The sequence below is a fragment of the Oryzias latipes genome, chromosome 8, assembly GCF_002234675.1.
Source record: "Oryzias latipes chromosome 8, ASM223467v1".
Classification (NCBI taxonomy): Eukaryota; Metazoa; Chordata; class Actinopteri; order Beloniformes; family Adrianichthyidae; genus Oryzias; species Oryzias latipes.
The window spans coordinates 14,474,290-14,490,193 of NC_019866.2; the positions used below are offsets into that span (position 1 = coordinate 14,474,290).

General features: G+C 39.6%; 1 protein-coding gene across 4 annotated transcripts; it reads right to left on the reverse strand.

Annotated features, from left to right (window-relative positions):
* Window positions 1–319: 319 nt before the first annotated feature.
* Window positions 320–11,222, reverse strand: pold1 (DNA polymerase delta 1, catalytic subunit). 4 transcript variants are annotated; one of them, XM_011478310.3, is made up of 27 exons: window positions 11,137–11,222; window positions 10,149–10,337; window positions 9,710–9,823; window positions 9,425–9,565; window positions 8,701–8,826; window positions 8,413–8,581; window positions 8,131–8,251; window positions 7,895–8,024; window positions 7,655–7,821; window positions 7,475–7,579; window positions 7,211–7,351; window positions 5,942–6,052; window positions 5,626–5,817; window positions 5,464–5,552; window positions 4,976–5,092; window positions 3,933–4,046; window positions 3,702–3,849; window positions 3,181–3,276; window positions 2,944–3,081; window positions 2,265–2,440; window positions 1,994–2,146; window positions 1,446–1,548; window positions 1,229–1,361; window positions 1,045–1,158; window positions 921–973; window positions 612–709; window positions 453–540 (listed from the first exon to the last, which is right to left on the reverse strand). In XM_011478310.3, exons 2-27 carry the CDS (start codon window positions 10,333–10,335, stop codon window positions 453–455), a joined length of 3,324 nt encoding a protein of 1,107 aa, XP_011476612.1. In that variant the 5' UTR covers window positions 10,336–10,337; window positions 11,137–11,222. The 4 variants fall into 4 exon arrangements, with proteins under 4 accessions (XP_020561047.1, XP_011476612.1, XP_011476614.1 ...); XM_011478312.3 differs by having other exon boundaries at window positions 10,149–10,341; window positions 11,137–11,218; XM_023957650.1 differs by lacking the exon at window positions 11,137–11,222 and adding an exon at window positions 10,455–10,503.
* Window positions 11,223–15,904: the final 4,682 nt, after the last annotated feature.

Sequence of the window (15,904 nt, forward strand, 5' to 3'; positions counted from 1 at the left end):
CCCAACGTTTTGCTCTAATGTGTGGATAAAGTAGAAAAAACAAACCAGACTGGCGTTGTGACAAAACGGATCCAGGTCATGTCTGACATGGAAACATTATGGATTTCAACTTTTAATTGCAGGTCATAAAGTTTTCATGAGCAAATGTAGTACCCAGACTGTTTTTGTAGTTCTTTGCTTTTGAATAAAATAAAAAATCGGATAAACACGGGAAAACTAGAACACTTTTTGTGGTTCATGAGAAAATTAAAATAAAGATCACCTGTTTTGTTTTTTTGTGTAAAAGTAATACGCTTCCATACAGTAACTACAAATCTTCAACAGAATCCAAAAAAACAGTTTATTGTACAAAAGAAACCACTATGAATCTTAGAAAACATAAAATAGTCGATCTGCATTCATAACAGGTAACAAAAACAGCATCAGAAACGAGGCCTGGCTTGGTTCCTCCCTCACCATCCAAAGCGAGACACCAGCTTGCTTTGATCGTCCAGATCTTTCTGGACCTTTTTCCTCATGTAGAATATTGGACAGTCCCGGCTGCGTAAAAAGCACAGGGTTACCCACAATTCTTCAGGCTGGAGTATAAATGAGTGTGTTTGTTTGCGTACCTGGTGCAGAGCACATCCTCATGGAGGGAACCCTGACAGCGCTGGCACTGAGTCCACAGGCGGGAGAAGCGCTCCTCCAGTGTGTTCAGGTGGAAGATCTGGAATTTCCCACAGCAGGGTTTCAAAGTTGGACACAAATTCATTCAAATGCTACTTGTGTAAAGACAATATCTACAGAAATAACATTTACAAAATAAAGCAGTTTTGAAGGAGACAAAGCTCAAATTTAGAAATAATTTATCATAAATTTTCATTAATGAACCATCTGAATCAGAGTTTAATCATAAAAACTTTGATCCGTTTCCTTACCTCTTTCTGGTACAGTTCAGACTCTTTCTTTTTGCAGAAATCACACACAGCCTCTGAAATAAAACACATTTAGAGCATAAAAAATAGATCCACAAAGACAGTTGAAAGAGAAGAGCAGACTCACCGTCCGTCTTCAGTACAGCCTTGCAGCCGATGCAGGTGCTTCTCTTCTGCGCAAACGCCATGAGACCTCCAACCTTTGAGGTCAGCACAGTTTTGCATCGTGTGTGATCACCCTCTTAAAGAAATTAGTCAATTACATTCTATTTTTTGCACATAAAGGTTAAGTAATGAGAAGGTGTAGATACTTAGCAGGACGCTCTCTGCCTTGCTCTCCCCGAGGATGGGCTCAAATATTCTCAGTAGCGGTTTGGACAGCTGCTGTTCCAGGTAGTACTGTGTGTCGATGGGAATAGTGTTCTCAAGCACGTAGATCGGGTCCTAAAGCGCCATCAGGAATGGTTATTTACGGCAAAAGTGAGAGGGAAAGAAAAGAAAACGTTGCAGGTCAAAGACGCCACGCACCTCTGACTTCATGTATGCTGCGGCGCCTTTCGCGGCTTTGATGATGACGTACGGCACTCGATCTCCCAGGTTTGGCGCGCTGCCTGCGTCTCTTTTCCTCATTCTGTCAAACATCGACATTAAAAGGGGAATTTCAGAGATTTGACAAAATTCATTAAAGTCCCACTCTGAGCGTTTCCAGTGCTCTTTCAAGTATGGTTATGGCGTTTTTAGCCAAAATCCAAAGTCCTGTGTAATTTTTTCAGACATAGTTTTTTTTTCTTCTCAGACATAGTTTCTCCAGAGCGGCAGTAGTTCATTATAAATTGTGAGAAAACGTATGCGGGTCTAATCGTCTGCAAGTGGATGTATTTGGAATGAAGCGAAGCAGGGAGGTTGTGGCCTAGGAGTATTTGTTGTGTATTTTTTACACAACAAATACTCCTTATTCACATCGATCTGAATAAAGAAATACTCAAAAATGTGGTTTTAGGCTTCATTCTCTTCAAATATGTCCCCCATAAGAAAAATGCCACAAGGAAATGTTAGAAACGGATTGAGAGGAAGACCTTTCTGCCAGCTCCACGTGGGCTTGTTTGCCGGCGTACTCCTGAGCCGTGCGCGTCAGCTCTTTGGTGATGACCAGCTGGCTGATGTCAATACGATTGCAGAGCAGGTCAGAAATGACTTCTTTGGCATGATCAACAGCACCTTGAGGGTCTCTAAAGACAACAAAACCACAGATTTCAGTCAAATACAAAGAATCTGGCATTCACTGCATGTCATGAGCTTAACATTCCGAGTATTTCCAGCAGTTAAGAGATGGAAGCAGGTGTGTACCTGTCGATCAGGATCTTCTGCAGACAGGTGTTGATTAGGTTGGCCACCAGAGGACAGTTGTCTCTGCGGACCGTCTCGATGCCTTTGCAGTCCATCTTGTCATGCGTGTCCGCGCTTGAGGAGAAATAGAGTCCTGCGTAGCGCTTCTTATTGATCAGCAGGTACGGGTAGTAAACCTGTGAGAACATTCAAAAGAAAAGTCTTCTAGGCTGCTACTACACCTTAAATATATTCCCAAGAGTTTCCAAAAAGGTTATACAAAACAACATACTGATGAAAATATCTACAAACAATATCAAATGAATGGAAGGCAGATTGAAATGCATTCAGTTTGCGATGGGAACAATAATTTTGCAAATGTTATGAATGGGAAGATGAGAACTGCAAGAAAACCTGGTCAGCTTTGGACAAGATCCAGCAATTATTATTATAATTATTATTACAGCAATTTCCCAATGCTGTAATATTCAGCAAAAAACATTCAAATGCAAGTTTGAAACCCATAATCAGGGTGGAATCTATTTAAAGAAATCTATTTAATCTAAAATATTTAGAGTAGATCAATATGTATCTAAAGAAGAAAACTAAAATCTGCATGACTGCAATCAAAATGGGACGTCCACATAGATGTATGGAAAAGATAAACATTCATAAAACCATGCCTGGAATGAAACGTCACCTTCTCAAACTCCAGTTTGATGGGGGGTGTAAAGTGGGAGGAGACCCACTCAGCCGCTTCCCTCCCGATTTCCATGGCCTCCTTGACCGTTGCGACTCCGAGCTTGACCATGACGGAGTCTGTGTCTCCGTAAATCACCTGAGCGTTCAAAATTAAAGCATGTTAGGAGGTTTGACTTGCATTAAAAAAGATCTGGTACATGGGGAAGTCGAGCTGGTTCAGCCACACATTCCTCACCTTGGCATCAGCTTGATAACCATTAGAAATGGTGTATTTGGACTCGACGAGCTGTTTAGTTCGTTCGATCATTTGCCTTCCAAATCCGGTGACGCTCTGGACACAAAACAGAATCCATTAACTGATGAATCGACAGATTTATCTTGACTGAAGAGTCAAGAATTCATACAAGAGCGACAAAACAATGGCTTTCTTTGAGAGCAACCGTTAAGTAAATAACCAAGATCATAAGTTAAGAATAAATGTATTTTACCTTACGACAATCAGATAAACAACAATACTTTTAAATTTCGCCCCAACTGTTTCAGCTGCTTTGTGGTTTCCTTTTGCAACATATTTTCCCTTTAAGTTTTGTGTGAACCTTTCATGCTCTACATTTGTGCACACCACACAAAAACCTAAACTGGGGCAGCCCACCGACTGACAGAGACACATGTGGAAGGACCATCGGAGAAACTGCATTTGACCTGTCAAAATAAAATTCTTTAGCGCTACCTGGTCATCTACACTAAAGTGCTCACCTGTGAGATTTCTAAGCAGGGCAGTTTGCCCACCTGAGCCCCTGTGAAGCCATAAACAGAGTTGGCACTGATTTTTAGGGCCAGCTGTCGGCCATCCAGCACCTGCTTCTTAAAAGGGTCGGTTTCCTTCTTTAACTCTGCTTTGGCCCTGCGGACACATTGGAAAATCACGATGAAGACCCAACATGGCTCATGTGTTTGGTGTGGATTTTTACTTTCTGTAAACCCAACCTCTTTCTGGCAGACAGCAGGTTCTCCAGGATTTCCGGAAGAAGTCCCTTCCTCACAGAACTTTTCACAAATTGGTCACCTGTTGGGGTCTTGATGAAATCCTCAGATGACAACCTGCAAACACAGTCATTAAAGTCAGAAACAAAGCTTTTGGAAACCATGTTTATTTCCCCAAACAAAGAAATAAAATGTCTCCAGTGTTAATCATCTAAATCAGTGGTCACTAACCACCAGGCGATGGACAAGTACCCGTCTGTGGGACACGCCAAAAATGTTGGTTGTGTTGGAACATAAACCAACATTTGATCCTTTTTAATTTATCATCCGATTCTGAACTTTTATTTTGAAAAACGACATTCTTGGCACATGTTGAGTTGCTCGGTTACATGATGAAAATACATTCACTACTTTCTTAAAACAGTTGCACCGGCCGCTAAATTGAAACCTCCCAAGCTAGCAAAGTTGACGAAAACAAACGTATTTAGAAAGTTTCTTTCTGGAAAAAAAAAAAAAAAAGCCAGTGAGGAAACAGAAGAAAAATCTTTGACTTCAAAATAAAAGAAAGTTGCATTTAACAGACAAAATCCACAACAACTATTTACTCCAAATATAGATTTGCTGCGACAGTTGTTCCCATTCACTATAATAATAATAATAATAATAATAATTATTATTATTATAATACAGACTCCCTCTTGTTACGAGGATGTAGCTAAAAAGTTGCTCCAACGATGGACTCACGCTTATTATTACATTAAGAAAATACCAGTTTTAGTGCCTTTTTTCTTATTCATCCTTCAAAGTTAGATGAGCCTTAAGTTGGTGTCTGATTTTTTTAGCTTCCACTCTGACAGTTTTGGGTTAAAGGAACATCTATTTCACATCTGAATGTTTCCTACACAAAATCTAGAGTAAGTACTGTGTAAGTACTGTCCGACATCAAACCAGTCCGTGGCCTGAAAACGGTTGTGGACCACTGATCTAAATGACTTTGTTGATGAAAGCTGATTCTTTATCATCGAAACACAAAGAGAGGTGCCTACTGCAGTCGCTCTACGGATCCTTTCTGCAGCAGGGTGGTGTAGCAAAGGTTATGAGCCATCATGATGGACGGATACAAGGAGGAGAAGTCCAGGGTGGTGATGGGGACGCTGTAGTATCTACACCAAAAAAACAAACAACATAGATCAGTTTGAAATGAGCACACGGATGAAGAGGTGGTTCCAGAACATGTTTCTGTTGGGGAACCTAATGGGTCCAGTGGGGCCAGTTTAGCCCAACTGTGTGATCTACAAACCTATATTTTGAAATCCAAGAATAAAATCTGAGAAATAAAATCTTTTTTGAAGAAGAAAAAAACACATTTGAAATTATTTTTAAGAACAACTTGCTTTATTTTAGCCGTTTGAACAACAAAACAGATTTCTGCTAATTAAGAAAAAATTAACAATACGTCCATTAAAATAAAATTTATTTTTAAACAAAAAAGGCAGAAATTAGAAAAAAAAGGGAGATAAGATCAAGTTCTTACCCTTTTTCTGGTTCGATGACAGTTGCTCCAGTGTAGTCCTCTCCTCCTTCGGTCTTCACCACAGGCATGACCAGATTCTGTTTCATGGCCTTCACACAGACAAGCGGTTAGCTTCAAAGTCCATTTCAGCAAGTGCAAAGCCACCATGGCGGTCTGTCTTACTTGTCGCAGCAGCTGAGAGACGACTTTGATCTGCTGCCCTCTGGAGAGCAGGTAACTGAGCGGCACACCCGTCACTCTGGCCATCTCCATGTAGTTGATCACACACATCAGCTTCTGCAGGAGGCGCAGCGGGAGGTACGCGTCTTTCAGGCAGTAGACTGCCAGACGGCGCCGCGTTTGCTCGTTTCCATTCTGGGGTCGAAGAAAGGATAGAGGAGCAGTTCATGTTTTTCAATGTCCAGACTTAGTGCAGAGATATGTAGCACCTAAAGACAATGTCATAAAGTTGAAGATGTAAACAGGGTGTGCATTTTACCTGCAGATCAGAGATGATGGAGTGCTGCACATCCTCCTTCTGTTCTTGCAGAAAATGGAAACTCACAGCATTTAGAGTGTAGGAACGCAACTTGTAATCTCTAAGGAGAACCTGAAAGAAAGACCAGTAAATACTACCTTTAAAGTGACCACAAAAGTAGGCAGTGTTTACTTTAACTGCTGACCTGTAGGGCTGAAACGATTCCTCGAGTTACTCGATTACAAAAATTCCTCGAGGCAAAAACTCTGCCTCCAAGCCTCGTTAAAATCCTATCACGCACACCATACGCTCGGCGCAGGGATTTAATTGCGTCACACGGACCGTTTATTCACACGGACCTTTTGAATTTAGTTGGCGCGATGGCGGAGAATAGATCTATAAATAAACGGCAGAAAACGTGAGATGTCACGGCAAAATAGAGCTGGCATACCACAACAGCACATCTTCCATGATTCAGCATCTGAACAGAAGACATCCACTCTATGCTATTCACCGACCAACAAGGTAAATTAACGTAGTCTAAGCCTATTGATGTTCGCTGATTTGAATCTCATAGTGCATTTGTAGCGATGTCGTGATGCGGTTTGACTAGATATGATGTTTAACTTTGATGACGTTTTAAAGTAGTAAACGTAACTATCACGTTCAATTGCAAGAGAGTATAGCCTAAAAAAAAGAACCCCTTCACACACACACACACGCACGCACATACACACACGCACAAACACGTACATTTTGATGTTTGTTTTGAGACTACAGCTTATTATTTATAATTGTTTATAATTGTTTTATTTACATAATTTTTTATACATTTTATACATTGTGTACCTGCTTGGCTTGATATTTTATATTCATTTTTTGTTCCCAGGTTAACTAAACTAAATTTGCAGAAGGTGCAATCCTTTTTTTGTAATGTTGTGTATTAAGAAGACAAAAAACTAAGTTTATATTCATATTAGTTTTACAATACATGTTATACATGTTACAGTAAGTTCACTTAACTGTACATTGTTCTATAATTGTTGGCAATGCCAACTTGGCACTTAACTTTTGGAGCCAAACTTTTGGACTTGGAAATAAATACCTCGGTTGAGAAATAAAAGCCAAATGCTTGTTCATTTTACAGCCACATCATTTTTGTTATGCATTATTTGTTTTGGTTGTTCAAAAACACACACAAATCGTTTTATCCGATTACTCGATTAATCGATCGATTAAGTGCTAGATTAATCGATTACAAAAAGAATGGATAGCTGCAGCCCTGCTGACCTGTAACAGATCGAACTGAACTCGGCCTTCCATGTTGATGGTCTTGTTCTCTCTGCGGCCCATCTGTTTGCTCTGGAAGTTCGACTCCTTCAGAACTGACTTCATGTTTCGCACTCGGCCCAAGTATGGAAAGTAAGTCACCTGAACAGAAGAGAAAATTAAAATTTGAGGACCTGGGAAAGCAGGAATCTCTTCAAAGCTACCTAAACCGGAAGACACTTTTTGACTTTTGAATTTGACGAAGTAAAAGTGGCTTCACCAAACCTTCAGAGCTGCTGCCCTGTTGATAAGATACGGAAAGTCGAAGTTCTGGATGTTGTATCCAGTTATGATATCTGGGTCCACCGTCCGCAAAAATTCAGCCCAGCTCTGATCAAACAGAAAACATCCAGAATTGAAAAACTGTTCCAGAATATTCCACTTCTCTGGGATGCAAGTGTCTACCTGAAGAAGCTGCTTCTCCTGAGTGAAGCACAGGATCTGGGAGCCGACGATGCTAGTGCAGGACTGAAGAGTGAACACGGTGCGAATAAACGGCTCCGTCTCACCCTGCCGCTGCACCATAGATGCTATCTGAATCACGGGATCTTTATCCGGTTCAGGAAAGATCCCTGAACACAAAGACCAGAGTTGTGAGATTTTCAGTAAGTAAGCCGTGATTTAAAATCAAATGAGGAAACCTACCTTTCCTTCCAGCACATTCTATGTCAAAACTGAGGACTCGAAGTGGTGCAATCCTCTGCCATTCCCCTTCTGCTGGGTGACTTATCAAATCTGTCCAGGCGACATCCACTTCATACTGACACAGAGACACCTATGGGACAAACGGAAAGACGTACAAAAGCATCCCTCAGCAATTTGAAAAGAAAAGTTGATTCTTTTCTTTTCAAAAAATGTGAATTAGCATAAATAAGACTAACTTTGACTGGAGTCTGAGAGTCCACTTCTCCTGTGCTTGTGCTCCTCTCTTCCCTCAACCTCCATTTGTCTTTAGGGAGTTCAATCCAGCAGCATCCAACCACATTGCTGTCCACCATAAACCTGAGAACACATGAATGCTTTATAGTGTGACGTTCCATGGCAACACTCTCAAACTTGGAGTTAGCGATTTTTAAAAATGTCCTCAGGTAGCGTTAAAATTGGAGCAAATATTTTATGGTTTATGGTTAAAAAATGTGACCGTTTTTGGGGAGGACACACACCTGATTTCAAAGTCTATGTTGGCTTCGAAGGATTGGTATCCCTGGATGGGAAAATGTCCAAATTTAAAGCCCTGCTCCAGAAGTCTCTTTGCAGGCGCAATGAGACGAGGCATCGCCATGGTGATCCTCAGGAAATCCATACTCTGTTGCCCGTGGTAACCATACATGTCTTAAAGGAGAAAACAAGAAAAAAAAGTCTCTGTGATTTTATAGCATCGAACACTGAAGAAACTGTCGGTTTCCTATAAAAGGAAAAGAATTAGGACTGCGCCCGTAACTTATACTCACTCTCTTTTCGGGTGATGTCCACAGCCAACACCGTGACCGAAATGTTGTCTTTATTGGAGCGCATGTCTTTCAGGACAGCAGAGTTCAGTTCTCTCTTAAACTCACCCAAAAATTCAGATTTGAACCCTTTCATAGGAAATGGAGAAAAGTATGAACACAGGACGTTAGTTTGTCTACCCAATCACATTTTTACCATTCCCAGTGGTCCATTAATTATGATTATGCGGTTTTCGGACAAAATAAATAAATCTGTTTAATTTTTTGGGAGATAATTTTTGCAGAGTAGCATTAGTTTATTAGAAATTTGCCTAAGTTATAGGTGGAAATATTGGCGCGGACTAGGCCGGCCCCCCCTTCCATCACCCATAACCGATTTATCTACCAGTATTCACATGCTCTCCCACTAGCTTACAGCCCCTCACACCGCCCAACCTAACAATACAGGTGCAACAAACATTTTGCAACATTTACACCTAAATCACAACAATTTAAATAAAGAAATACTCAGAAATGCAATTTTAAGCTTCCTTTGGTGTATATATGTCCTCCCTCATCAGAAAAATACCACAAAAACATGTGAAACAGCAAAAATAAATGTTTTGATAAGAGTTGGTCTTTCAATAAAAGATTTTTCAATGGGATGTTTGATAGATGTGCCCTTCTGGAACAGAGAAACTAGTTTAAGACCATCTTCAGTAGAAAAAAGGCATAGTTAGGGACTTACCATTTGGTGCAGGAACATAGAAGTAAGGTGCAAACCCATGAACATGGCAGCACACACTGTTGCCATTGTCGGTCACGCCAAACATCCTAATGATTGGTACTTTTTCTTGCAACTGGCCAGGCATTCCTGCCACCGATGCACCTGAAGAGACAAAATGTACTCACAACAGATCCTTTTATGACAGATACTCCCATTTTACAGCATTTCAACCCCAAACTTTACCTGCATCGTTTTAGTTTATATACTCAAAGTGGTGTAACCAACTGATTATTTCTTAGTAATTACCTAGATAGTGATCAAGATCAATCTGCTGGAACACCAAAGTTTCTGAAGATGGGTTCAGCGTGGGGGCGTGAGGCCGTGGCCAGCGAGGGTTAAGGTCGGCTGAAAAAAGGTCACCTGAAATAAAAATTAAAAATAAAATCATGAGATAAATAGCTTCAGCATCAAAAATTGCTTATTTTTTGGGGGTGCTGTAAGTTAATAGACCAACATATAACATTTTTTCTGGAGCATAGTTTACATGTTTAGGTACAGATTAAAGCCATGACTGATGAACCAGATGTACCGGAAAGTCTACGATCTTGATGTAAAACTTTTCAACATTTTGGGGGAAAATGGGGCTTTGCAAAGTCTGCATGCCTTTGCTGATGTGTCTGTTAAGTTTTAGTAAAGTAATGCAGAAAAAATTTGAAACAAGACATTAATGGTTGTGAAAACTCACCCACTGGAATGACATCATGTCCTGCCTGACTCTCCATTTCCTCCAACTCCATCTCTGCCTCTTCAAGCATCAACAGTTCCTCTTCAAACTGGGAAGGGCTGTCTTCCCACTCCCCGGACATTTTACCCCGTTTGGCCTGGGATAATCCACCAAAAGGCGGGCCGCCGTTCCTTTTATTAAAAGCCATGTCTGTCCGTTTTTCCAAAAAGAGAAAGCAAAGAATATAATTGACATAATAAAATAAATCTAAAAATAAAAAAAAGGCTTTACTGAAGAGTATTAATACAAGTATCCCTTTTAACTTACTTATATCAGAAATTCTTTTTTTCAATAAAACAACACTGGCTTTGGAGTGGAAAACTGAAAAATAAATCAGTATTTATTGTTGAAATGGGAACATGTGGATCCTGAGTTGATTACAGTAGTATTTCCACTCTGTGCCAAAAAAAAAAAAAGAAAAATTATGCTAAATATAAAAAAGAAAGAAAGAAGACACGTTTTCTCGGGTAACTTCACGTTCAAAACTTCCAACTGACATTACTGCAAGCAATGACAATGGAGTTTGGCAGGAGCAGCCTTGTTGAATTTGGGCCAAGTTAGCAAACCTCAAAGCCTCCAGTGAAGTCAGAAGCTGCAGCTGCAGTAGCTTTGCATAACAAACACGCACGAGCGCACGCAGTTAGCATTAGTTAACGTCTAAGCTCCGAAGACAGACAGCCCTTTTCCTCATCCTAAATAAACATGTACTGAACATTTTCGCAAACTTAATGTGCTCAACAATGTCATTAACTCAATTTTAGGAGCAATAACAGAAAGTATCATTCGTGAAGCAGTTTCTCTCTTTTCCTAAGCTAAAACAAAGCTAGCGAGGCTTATGTAAACACAATACAGTAAATCCGCTGTCTAATCCGACCCAACTGCAGAGTCCATCTTTAATGGGTTGTTAAAATAAGAAAACAAAGCGAATACATTAGTGTGAAGTAAATACCAGCACAAGCTGCCTCCTCAATGCGAGCAGGCTGTAGACAACTCCCGCCACAAGACGAAACCGCGGAAAATGCCTTCTGACTTTGGTCCAACCACAAAGCGAGTAGGTGATGACGACATTCACATAGCGGAAGTTAAAAAAAAATCAGGAAAAAGAGGACTTTTTTTCTTCTTATCTTTATTGAAATATTCAAAGTGACAATACATTTTATCACTCATAATGCAACTAGTCTCCCGAAAATAAAACACTGAAACAAAGACCAAGTAGTAGACATATGAATCAAAATGCAACAGCAGGCCTATTACTTTACTTATATAATCTAACAATAGCTTTGCTCCTTTCCTATGTTTGGAGGGATCTGCAAAACATTTTTAAATGTTAAAGTCATTTTTAAAAAACAAAAAAATAGGCTCTTCAAAAAACTGCATTAATTTAAAACACAAATTTCTAAAATAATTAAATTGGTAACTAAGAATGAATATTTTTGTCTTTGTAAATCAGTCCAAACTGAATGTTATTTTTATACTTAAATAAAGTAATATTCAAGATTCAAGATTCAAGAAGAACTTTATTAATCCCCGAAGGGAAATTTAGTTGCAGTAGCAGCACTAAGGAAAAGGGGGGGAGGGGGGGGGGTAAAGACAAACACAGACACAAAAAATACAGAGAGTAGAACAGGACAAAAATTGAGTAAAATACAATTTGAAAAGTGTAGTCTGTGACTAGAAACTAGAATTTTCATGTACATCCGAGTCTGCCAGATGAGTTGTGGAGTCTAATGGCTGATGGCAGGAATGACTTCCTGTATCGTTCTCTGGCACAGCGAGGGTGTATGATCCTGCCACTGAAACTGCTTCTCAGGTTGTCCACCTCCCTGAAGAGGGGATGGGAAGGATTGTCCATGATGGTCCCCAGTTTAGCCAGTAGTCTGTCCCCAACCACCTCTTCCAGCTTGGCAGGCTTGAGGCCAATGACAGACCCTGCTTTCCTAATGAGTTTATTCAGTCTGTTGGCGTCCTTTGCTTTGATGCCAGCACCCCAGCACACTGCAGCAAAGAAGATGGTGCTTGCCATGACAGACTGGTAGAACATGTAGAGCATCCTGCTGCAAACATTGAAGGACCTGAGTCTCCTCAGGAAGTAAAGTCTGCTCGTGCCCTTCTTGTAGACGGCCTCGGTGTTTGTGGACCAGTCCAGTTTATCGTCTAGATGTACTCCCAGGAACTTGTAGGACGAGACAACTTCCACATCCGTCCCACCGATACAGACTGGGGGAGGCGAAGACTTTCTCCTGCTAAAATCTATCACCATCTCTTTAGTCTTGGCCACATTTAGCTGCAGGTAATTTTCCCCAGACCACCTGACGAAGCGCTCCACGAGGCTCCTGTACTCCTCCTCCCATCCATCTTTCACACACCCGACTACAGCTGTGTCATCAGAGTACTTCTGGAGGTGACAGAGCTCAGAGTGGTACTGGAAGTCAGCTGTGTATGTGGTGAATAGGAAGGGGGACAGCACGGTTCCCTGAGGGGCTCCAGTGTTGCTTGTCAGGGTGTCAGACACACAGCTCTGCAGTCTCACAAACTGAGGTCGGCCTGTCAGGTAGTCCTCAATCCATGAGACCAGGGGGGCATCCACCTGCATCTTCTCTAACTTCTCCCTCATCAGTCTCGGCTGGATGGTATTGAAGGCTGAAGAAAAGTCAAAGAACATGATCCTCACTGTGGTGTTAGGCTTTTCCAGGGAGGAGTATGCTCTCTGCAGCAGGTATAGCAGTGCATCCTCCACTCCCGCCTTGGGTTGGTATGCAAACTGCAGTGGGTCTTGGAAAGGGCTCACCAGGGGTCTGAGATGTGACAGCACCAGCCGCTCCATGACCTTCATAACATGGGAGGTCAGTGCTATAGGCCTGTAGTCACTAGGCGACTAGGCGACAATTGATAGTTGTTGAAAGCCAAAAATATAAATCCTGCCAAAAAACATTAACCAAGTGTATTTTTACTGTAAGGGCATGAATTATCTTGAATATTAAACCCAATTATTTTAAGTTCTTTTCACTGTATATATTTTTTTATTGTTTTAACATGAACTCCTTTCATTTCAGGAAGTAATGGATATGGGAAAAAAACTTGATTCCATATTGTCTGTGTCCTTTTTAGGAACAACAAACTACTGTGAGAAAAGAAAATGTTTGAAAAAAATCAGTAAGTGTGTTATTTTTTTCCAGTGAGTGTTTTATTTTATTTTATTTTATTTATAATTTATTAAGAATCTCAATAGAAAATTACAAAAAATTGGAACAGTGTATAAAGAAAAAAACACACAGGAATAAAACAGGAAAAAAGTTACCTTGCTTAAAACTACTAGCACCACTGGTATTGAAATGGACAATTTCTAACTTTTTCCATCCAAACACTATATACTCTGTAAATCAGACAAACCAAATCAAAAACAGTGTTTGAACCTTGAGGTGCACTTAAAATCCTTGCATTTGTTCAAAAATAGAAAATCCACCTTATAACTCAGTCAACCTCTAATAATAATTCTTGTTTTACTTACTGACCTGACATCCAGTTAAATTGCTGTAATATCAAGTGCGCAAAATCTGTCAAAATGTTTTAATTCAATGCGAACTGTCTTTCAACTGTTTGTGAACCAGTTAAAAAACGTTTGACTTAGTTTACTGTACTTTTTTTCTTACTGTTTATTTTTTTATTTTCTTTTTAGTAAAAGCTCTTTACTTTTCTTTGAGAGTTGAGCAACAATGGAGGGGTAAAATAGCCACACTCCAGAGCCGCAGGTTGCAGACCCTGATTTTTAATTGAAATTAAACTTACGAGAGGCTGCATTGTAGCATAGTGGTTGTTCTTCACTTGTTTTCCCTGTTTACCTGTGGGTTTTCTCCAGGAACCTCAGCTTCCACTCACAGCTTAAACACATGCTTTATACTATTGTAACTATTAATTTTTACAACGATAACGATTCAATTCACATCAAATTTTGTTGTTGACAATGTGATTCATAGTCAATATTAGTTCATTTTAAAGAATCTGATTCACTGATCTTAAATCAATCCAGTGAATCTTTAGAAAAAAATTCAATCAGTGTACTGAACAGTGCAGGTGAAGTTTTCCAGATTCCTTGTATTTCCTGCAAGATAGTAAAGTGTAAATAATTATGTAAACAAACAAAAAAGTAAACAATAATTAATGGCAAATCCATTCACATTTAGTTTCATAAAGTTCAGCCCAATGTTATATTTTCACATGCAAATAATACAAAGGGAACATTATTAGAACGTTCTACCACACTTTATGGTCACAAGTCTTTGCAGAATTCAAAGTGTTTCCACACATTGGACTGGAAGGATGGACTGATCATTTTTTGCTGCAGTCACATGCGTGTTGTCCGCTCTGATGGTACTTGGTCATTTTTACATTAGTAAACTGAACCTACCTTGTGTCAATCCAAATGGCATTTTCAAATTTTGATTTAATTGATCTATTTCATTTTGAAGTTATTCGATGACGTTATTAGTCGATTTGATTAACAACTTCCCTCAGACAGGCCGATCAAATATAAATTGATTCATCAATAAAGTCGATTAAGCGTTACACCAGAGGTGGGCACTGAGGGCCGCATTCCTGCATGTTTTCCAGCATACCCTGCTCTGGCATGTTCTAATTGGCTGGACACACCTGAACCAGGTAATCAGTTATGAGTAGGGCAAGATTATTGGCTGGACACACCTGAACCAGGTAATCAGCCATGAGTAGGGAAAGGCTATCTTGAAATCATGCAGACACACCGGCCCTCGAGGCCTGGAATTGCCCACCCCTGCGTTACACCCATAACTGCTATACTTCTGCACCAAATCCACACCACTTAGACAGAGACATACACCTGAAAATGACATAGACAAAATATCGACTTAGACAAAAAATAAAAATTGTACATTTTAAGGGCAATGATTTGAAGGTGCTCTGGCTTAAAAAAAATATCTGAAACATAGGTTTCAGGTTTTCACACTGACTTTTTTTGTTTCAAGTATTAGAAGTTCTAAAGCTTTACTCTTGTGAAAATTTTGGGGTTTTGTCAAATACGGTTTGTTTGTGGGGCTCTGGCACCGTCTCCTTCTTACCTTAGACATGTATTCATAGATCCTGTCTGGCTTGGAAACAACTGTGCCTTTGAGATTACCCACACCCGCTCAGAAGCCCCTTCAAAGTTCTAAATTTCAATCTCTTCTAGCATCTTAAACAGTCCCATTTTATGATTTTGACACATGCAGTCTCAAAGTCTACCTTGGAAAAAAAAGGCACTCTCAAATTGTATGTGTTGTTAAGACATTCTTAGATTTAATTAAAAAAAATATAGAAAAATTACAGTTAGAATAATTTAAAAAAAACCTGCACTCATGAATTAAAAAAAATCCTACTTTAGAAAAAACTGGACATTCCTTAAAACAAACCAGTTTGTATTAGCATAAAGCAGAATTGTGTTTTTTTTCTTAAAGGAGAATAAGATTAAAAACAAAAAGAGTGCCTTTTTTTAATAAAAACATAATATATTTTACACTAAGCATTTTTTACTCCTTGTTATAAGGATAGTTGCCATAATGCCATCTTTCTCTATCTAAAATGTTGAAAGATTAAATTATTATTATACTTAAACATCAAACAGATAAACCGAGAAAGTATGTTTTTATAACACGCAGAAGAGAAAGGAATGTTTTAAGAGTCAATTTTCACTTTCAGCAACAATAAAC

Coding starts and splice junctions, on each gene's coding strand:
- pold1 (XM_020705388.1), bottom strand. CDS start 10,335: ATGGCTTTTAATAAAAGGAACGGCGGCCCGCCTTTTGGTGGATTATCC. Junction 1,549..1,993: donor CACGTGGAGCTGGCAGAAAG/GTCTTCCTCTCA, acceptor GATGTTTGACAG/AATGAGGAAAAGAGACGCAG. Junction 541..611: donor GAGGATGTGCTCTGCACCAG/GTACGCAAACAA, acceptor CTTTTTACGCAG/CCGGGACTGTCCAATATTCT.